Source organism: Pinus tabuliformis, chromosome 4_1 (assembly GCF_031772625.1).
Source record: "Pinus tabuliformis cultivar Carrire ecotype Pingquan chromosome 4_1, CPIR1, whole genome shotgun sequence".
In the NCBI taxonomy this organism is placed as follows: domain Eukaryota; kingdom Viridiplantae; phylum Streptophyta; class Pinopsida; order Pinales; family Pinaceae; genus Pinus; species Pinus tabuliformis.
This window is the reverse complement of record NC_142303.1, coordinates 946,542,935-946,550,760: the sequence shown is the minus strand read 5'-3', so window position 1 is coordinate 946,550,760 and position 7,826 is coordinate 946,542,935. Positions and strand designations below refer to the sequence as shown.

The 7,826-nt window shown below is 47.5% G+C and overlaps 1 protein-coding gene across 1 annotated transcript; it reads right to left on the bottom strand.

Annotated features, from left to right (window-relative positions):
- Window positions 1-4,611: 4,611 nt before the first annotated feature.
- Window positions 4,612-5,544, bottom strand: LOC149179261 (uncharacterized). The gene has a single exon (XM_089422406.1). It carries the CDS (start codon window positions 5,542-5,544, stop codon window positions 4,612-4,614), a length of 933 nt encoding a protein of 310 aa, XP_089278532.1.
- Window positions 5,545-7,826: the final 2,282 nt, after the last annotated feature.

The window sequence follows — 7,826 nt, the reverse complement described above, 5'->3', positions numbered from 1 at the left end:
TGTCCGAGGACAGACAGTAGACACCTGAGTATTCATGCCAGTATTACATAGGACACATGGACAAAGACTTAGAGCCACACTCATGTAGCTGACACATGGACAAAAGCACTTGAAGAACATCGAAACAGAACAGAGATAACATGAAACTGACACAATTACATAGAGACAGAGTGACAGACTCATATATAACCGCATAGGGAGCTGACAGAGAAAAATTCTTGTTGTAGAACCTGGAGCGCGAGCTGGGCATGTTAATCTTCATCAGTAGTCTGCGGTTCATCTTCCGCCTTGCAGCAGGGAGGCTGGAGGATGGCTTTACCAGAGTTGCGCGTTCCAAGGTCACTTGGGCCAGCGCCATAGTCACAAACAGGTTCTCTCAGGCTTGCTCCCGGGTCATGTATGGGCCGCATCATCTCAACAGCAGGGAATTCCATTTCCACCGTAGGAACAATCCCAGGAACACGCGGAGGGTTGGCCCGGGGATTACCATCCTCATCTTCCCAGGGATTGCTGCAGTGCTCCACAGAGACAGTCACGAAGAAAGTAGAATTGGCTAAGGTGTAGGGGATGCGGTATCTCACCATTGGGTGTTCCGTATGCCCACAGTCCATGCGCGCTGGAGGTTCCCCCATTCTACCTCTGCCCGGGGGCCTTCCCCTCGGCCTTCTGCACTCAGAGGTTTCCTCAATTGAGGAAGAAGTCGAGGGGGCTCTACCACTGTGACATCCCCTACCACTGTTGCCCCTTCCACGATTGCGCTGCATTCTGGTCCTCTGAACAGAGCGCTCAATTCCGCAACGCAACACCACTGTTGGCACAGGTTTATTGCCAGACCGGATCCTTGCCTCCCAATTGCCCAAAGCTGTGGCCGCAGAGCCTTGACCCTCGCTCTCAAAGCTTGAATGAGAGCCGAGACTCTGAACCTCCACAACTTCTATCGAAACCAGAACAAGAGCCAACGAGAGACGCGGGTAAGTAAGCACTGCCAAATTCTCAGAGTCGCCACTGGCTTGCTTGTGAGCCTGCCAATTGCCCCACTCTGCAGCAGCTAAACACTCACAATCACATTCAGGGCCAGACTGAGAGTGGAAGGGCTGAACCTCCGTCACCTCCGGCAAGATCAGAACAGTTGCAGATAGGAATTGCGGGAGAATGTCCGAGAGAATGCGGTTATGAAGCGCCATGTTACGCTTCTCAAGACTCGCCATGAATGTCGACAGGACGCCTCTGTCAACTCCCTTAACTCCCTTCCTTAAATGCAGCGGGTTGATGAATTTATGGTGTGTCCTCCTGTCATGCGTGGCTCGTCCGGGCGGACACCTGCCCTTTGGACGAGCCTTATGCGCCATGTGTCTAGCGACCACCCGCATCCGGGGGAGAGAGATCTTGTTGCACCAGGGTGATGCAGTCTTTTTTGAGTTGTTCATCTTCAACTATGTCCAGGGGTCCTGAGAAGTGAGTTGATGTCTGGGAAACTCCTTGGTTAGCCAGTCTATCGGCTACCTTATTTGCTGTTCTTCGCACATGCTGAAAGGTGAAGCTATGTGGATTTGTAAGCTTTGCTTCCAAGGCTTCCAACCTGCTCAAGAGTCTCCAGCTGGTCGCTACCTTGTCCGCTGCTGTTCCTGCTTGAATTTTCTTGGCTGCATTGATTAGGATGAGAGAATCGCCTTCAACCTCCAGAGGGAGGAAGTGAAGTTGCTCTGCGAAGCAGATCCCCTGCCAAAGTCCTTCCATTTCCGCTACATTATTGGTATCTTTGCCGAGAGAGCCATAATATATGTGCATGGGTTTGCCTGTGTGACTTCTGATGATTCCTCCATAGCCTGCCGGACCAGGATTACCCTTTGCCGCTCCATCAAAGTTGAGCTTGAAAGAGTTGAGAGCTGGAGGGGACCAAGAGGATGGAGAGGTGGGGCCACGGGGGGGGCGCGTGGTGACCTTTGCAAAGGCTGAAAGGTCAAGATTCCATGCTTTAAAGATTTCCTTTTCTTGTTGCGTTTCTGGCATATCAGTGTCATACCAGGTTCTGATAGCTAAGGTTTCCTGGACATTTCTTTTATAGATGAGCCACAGGGCGTCTATTGATCTGGAGGAGTTGTTGAAGATGCGTGAGTTACGCTCTTTCCAGAGCAGCCAGTACATGAAACCTGGAGTGAGATCCCATAAGGAGTTGAGTATTTGGCATCGAAACGGATTCTTGGCCCAGTTCCTTATATTGTCCGTCACATCTTCGCTCCTTGGAGCTGCTCTTTTGTTGCAGTGCTCCACCTTCTCCCATAGTTGCTTTGCTAGTGGACAGGACTCCATTAAATGGCTGATTGTTTCAGTGTGGAGGTTACAGTTCGGGCATCTAGAGGGCCCGATGAATCCTCGCTTTAGCAAGTTATCCCAAGTGAGTATACGCCTCTTACTGAGCAACCATAGGAATGTTGAGATTTTGGGCCAGAGCCCAGGAAGCCAGACTCGTGCCCAGATTTGGTCTTGATTCTCTTGGCTGTTTGAGTAGCGCAGCTGATGTGCTTCTTTCGTGGTAAATGTGCCCTTGTGCCTGTGACCCCATCTGAGCTTGTCCTGCTGGTTAGAGTAGCGTATTTTCCGTTGCACAAGTTCCTGGTCCAAGTCTGAGAATGTTTCACCTGCCCAGTCTCTTTGCCAGCTGTTTGCAGATCTCCATGTTTGGTATTCTTGATGGTGCATTTGCTGCCAGAATTGATGCACGTGAATGAGGTTTTCTTGTTGCATATACGATTGCCAGAGTGGCATCTGGAATAGATTAGTCAGCTTGGGGAGTTGCTGCCACGAATCCTCCCAGAACCTGGCTGACGTACCTGAGTGTATTTCCCAAAAGCTATGGTCCTGTATGAAGCTACTGTGTATCTTCGCCGCATTCCAGATTGGAGAGCCTTTGGCACTGGGGTTGATTCTGATTAGTTCTTGCCATTGACTTCCCATAGCGTATTTTGCTTGCCATAAGCGAGCCCAAGGTGTGTAAGGCTTGGAGAGCCAGTTCCACCACATGCGGGCTCCCATAGTATTGTTGCTTTGAAGAGGATCTCGAAGCCCGAGGCCTCCCTCTGTTTTGGGTTTACATACATCTTTCCAATTCACGAGGGCCCATTTGCGGTTTCTGCCCGAGGAGCCCCAGAGGAAGTTTCGTTGAAGGTTGCGAATAGCTTTAAGGACCCATTTTGGAGCTGCCAGAGTGGAGAAGAGATACAGCGGCATAGCTTGAAGGACAGACTTGATCAGGACCAATCTGCCAGCCATATTGAGAGCACGAAAGGTCCACGAAGAGAGTTTTGATTCCAGCTTATCAAGGAGGGATTGCCATGAGGCATTTTTAATAGCAGAGGCCGAGAGAGGCGCTCCAAGATATTTGGATGGCAGATGGGAGATGGTGAATCCCAAGATTCTTGCTATGTTCCTTTGAGTGGAGGGGGGGGTATTGAAAAAGAAGAGCTGCGATTTGGAGGCGTTAATGGAGGTACCGGATGCTTCAGAGTAGAGGGAGAGGAGCGATTTAAACATGGAAGCTTCTTTTGAGGATGGGTGGCCAAATAACATGGTGTCATCCACGAATTGTTGATGGGTCTGCGGATTGAGGCCATGAATGGAGATACCCTTAAGCTTGTGAGAGGCTGTGGCTGCTTTGAGTAGTCTGCTGAGCCCCTCAGCCATTAAGACAAAAAGAAAAGGGGAGAGAGGATCCCCTTGTCTTATGCCACGAGAGGGCCGAAAAGGAGGAGAGGGGGATCCATTCAGAAGGACTGAGAAGCTAGGGGAGGTGATAAGGTTCATGATCCACCTGGTCCATGTAGCATTAAATCCAAAGGCTAGAAGCATTTTTTGGATAAAATTCCAACTAAGCTTATCAAAAGCTTTGGAGAGGTCGAGTTTTAGAATCATACCTGGTTTCTTGAGGATCTTTAAAGAATGTATGACCTCGTTGGAAAGTATGATTCCATCCATAATCTGCCGTCCTTCCACATAGCCTGTCTGCTCCGGAGATATAAGTAGGGGGAGGAGAGGCTTGAGCCTATTTGCAATGACCTTTGAGATGAGCTTGTATATAACATTGCAGAGTGCGATAGGTCTGAAGTTCTCCGGCCTGTTGGGTTCTTCGCCTTTAGGAACCAGGGCTAGAAAAGTTGTATTGAGGGACGGAAGTATCCAATGCATGCTTCTGGATTCTTCAACCAGATTCCAGACTTCCTGCTTGATGAGGTCCCAGAATTCATGGAAAAAGTTAGCCGTGAAACCGTCAGGACCTGGCGCTTTTCCATCCTTGAGTTGAGCCATGGCTTCGTCGACTTCTTGCATGGTAGTGGGCTGAAGTAATCTGCTGTTATGATCCTCAGTAATTATGCTTGGAATGTGCTGTGTGATGGCGCGGATGGCTGCTTCTCTGTTTTCAATAGGCTCCGTTAATATTTCCTTAAAATACCCTGTGAATTCCTTTTCCATATCCTCATGCTTTTCAATTCTTTCACCTTGTTGGTTGTTGATGAATGCTATGTTATTATGCATTCGCCGTTGAATGGTGGTTTTATGGAAGAATTTTGTGTTCTTCTCCCCTTCTTTGAGCCAGTTGATTCTTGATTTTTGCCGCTAGAGTATTTCTTCTTGCTTCCTGTGCTCCTCGATTTGGTTCCATAGTTCCTGTTCTTGTTGTGCTTGTTCTTCTGTTCTGCCTTGGAGGATGAGGGTTTGTTGGAGTTTACTCATTTGCTGTTCTAGTTGTAAGCGCTTCTCCTGAATGTTGCCAAAACTTGTGCGATTCCAGATTTTGAGGACATGTTTCAGATTCTTTAACTTTTGCTGAAATTGATACATTTTGGCTCCCTGCGGCGGAATGTAGGCTGCCCATGCATCGTGGACAACCTTTTTGAAAGTGGCGTTTGTGAACCAGAATGCCTCGAATCTGAAGGGTCTGTTGCATTGATTGCCTGGTCTGGTCCATTGTAGCAAAATTGGCCAGTGATCCGACCCTCCTTGAGGGAGGATGGAAGCATGAAAATCCCCTCCAAGATGGATTGCATTGTCAGAGAGGAAGAATCTATCAAGGCGGGAGGCTATGTGTTGTATGCCTCGTCGCTTGTTTGTCCAAGTGAAAATTCCATTAGAGGTGGGGATGTCCATGAGATGGTTGGTTCGAATGAATTCTTTGAGGCTTTCGCTGTCACTGTCGAGCCCGATTCGGCCTCCCTGTTTCTCCGTCATTGAAGTTATTATGTTGAAGTCGCCACCCCCAATCCATAGTGGGAATTGTCTGCTTTCATTGAGTTGAGCAAGCGTTTCCAGAAGTTCTATCTTTTGCTGAACTAATTGAGGGAAATAGACATTCGTAAGGTGGCCATGTATGCCAGTGCCAACGAGATGGAATGAGGCTTGAATGAAATGGAGTGTGGCGTGAAAGTCGTATAATGTGACTATCTGAGGGTTCCAAAAGATGGCTAAGCCTCCTGAGGCTCCAGAGGCATCAACAGAGATGGCTCTGCTTCCTGCCCAAACTTTGCTTCGGATTCGTTCAATAGCATCCATGGTGCTTTTGGTTTCTTGCATAAAAACTATGGTTGGTTTTTCTTGCTGAATCAGGTGTTTGATCATTCTGTGTTTTGAGGGACTGTTGAATCCTCTCACATTCCATGATATTAGCTTCATGTAAACTATTGTTTGGGTTTGTAGAATTTTGTCAACTTAGGGAATCGCCCCGATTCCATAAGTATTTCACCCAATGCTATTGTGCGCTGGAGTTCTGTCTTTCGTCCTCTTTTCTTGAGGTCCTTGAGGAGCTTTTTTCCATCCCATGGGCTACCTCCCTGGATACCCAGGCTTTTGTTATGCTGCGCCTTGGCTAGGACTCCTTCCAGCTTGTCGATCTGCCAGGGTTGAATGGAGTTATATTCTTTTTGTTTGCATGCTGTTTCAAGTGTGAAGATATCTAATCCATCAATAGTGACATCCGCTTGATCTTCTACCATAACAATGTTGTCATCTAGAGCTTCCTCATCCTCTTCGTGCTGAAGCCTGAGAGCAAGAGAAACATCGGTTTCCATATCGGTGTCCTGCTGCTGGCTAGCCTCTGGGGAGTGTTCTTTGGAGAATGAGGAGGGACTGAAATTTGATATGGATTTGCCTTTCTCCATAGTGGGACTGGGTGTGGGTTTCAATGGATCAGGGACAGAGACTTGCATGGGATCTGGGCGAGAGTGAGGTGGAGAGGGCGGGGAGGGAATGTGAGGGGGTTCAGAACTGGGTTGGCCAATATTTTCTTGCGTTGCAAGAACGGAGAATTTATTCTGGTGGTCCACTTTGGGAGTGTTTTCAATGACTGGCTGGCTCTTTTTGGCATGCCTGCGGCGGTTGGGTATTTTGATGAAACCTTCTGAGTCCATTTCAGAGCCAGCAGCAGCTGCTTTGGACTGAACATTTAAGGGGCAGTCACGGAAGAGGTGACCGTGCTCATGACACTTACGACAGCGAAAGGGAATGTGTTCATAATCTAAAGATTGAGTCCATTCATAATCATCATGATAGAGCTTTACCGTATCCGCGAGAGCGTTGGTAAGGTGCATCAGGACGCAGATCCTGGCATAAGAGGTGTACTTGCGAGTCTTTGTCTCAGCTGCCACTCTGATGAAGGTGCCCAGTTTGTTGCCTATGTCTGCAAGTGTTTCTTCTTTCCAGTATTCTGCAGGGAGGGAGTACATCCTGATCCAGACTGGCGCCCAGCTGAAGTCCTCCTTGTCAGGATTGAATCTGGGCTTCCATTCAGTGAGATAGAGGCCTGAAGAATTGAAGAAGTACGGCCCTCCTTCGAATATTCTCACTCTATCCTCCACACAGTGAAATATAGCAGTAAAGAAGCCCTTTGGTCCTAGTTGCAGAGTTATTTGACCTTTGGGTTTCCACTTTGAGGCTATCCAGCCTTGTAAGGCCCTTTCCGTTGGCCAGAAGCCTAAAAATTTTCCGATGAGTGCATGGTCTTGCATGTACTGGATTTCACCATTGATGCGCTGGCTGGGCAGGTCCACTTTGATGGGTTCAGCCGCTTTTGGGATGCAGGTGGCCGATGTAACTTTATGCTGATTCGTTTTGGCTTTAGCAGGCGTCTCTTTGTCGTCTTCTACTTCTTCTGTAGGGGCCGTATGGATCCTTGCTTCCTCTTTCTGATTTGCGCCTTGTCCTGTCTCTGGGTCGGCGTCAGAAGGGGGCGTATTCTGAGAGTGCCTGGTAGCGTCAGAGCTTGCAGAATGTTTTGGAGGGGGAGCAGAGCTCTCCCCTCCTCCCGCCATATCCATTGCTATCGACCAGCAAGGAGTCGGCGGCTGTAGCAGGGCGAAAAAACAGGGCGGCGGCTGGTTAGGGTTTTTGGGAGAAATATATTGAATAAAGTGAGTTTTTTCTTTTTTTCTTTTTCTTTCATAATCAAGGGTAGGAATAAGGAATTGGTTCCACCTCTAAATAAAAATGTTTTCCTAATATTTGTATCATTCTATGGAGGTAAAATTTGATGATGTTTTAGCAACAAAGAAGAAGGAAATAAGAAATTAGTCCATTTGGACTAATGTCTTTGTCTCATTTCATCACTCATAGTGCTTCTTCAATCTTTGATTCTAAGATTTATTTCACTATCTAAATATTTTCGTCTAATAATGAGATGCAGAATATTGATCAAAATATTGGCCCGTTATATGAGGATCTACTGAATAAATTTAAAGTAGAGGAAATTGAAGCAATTGTGATCCATTGCTATGAGTGTATCCAACACTCCTATTCCTATTCATATTTGGAGAGAGCTTAGATGACCTATGCTTCCTTAT

What these genes read in the sequence shown, in the direction of transcription:
- LOC149179261 (XM_089422406.1), bottom strand. Translation starts at nt 5,544, where the DNA reads ATGGATGCTATTGAACGAATCCGAAGCAAAGTTTGGGCAGGAAGCAGA.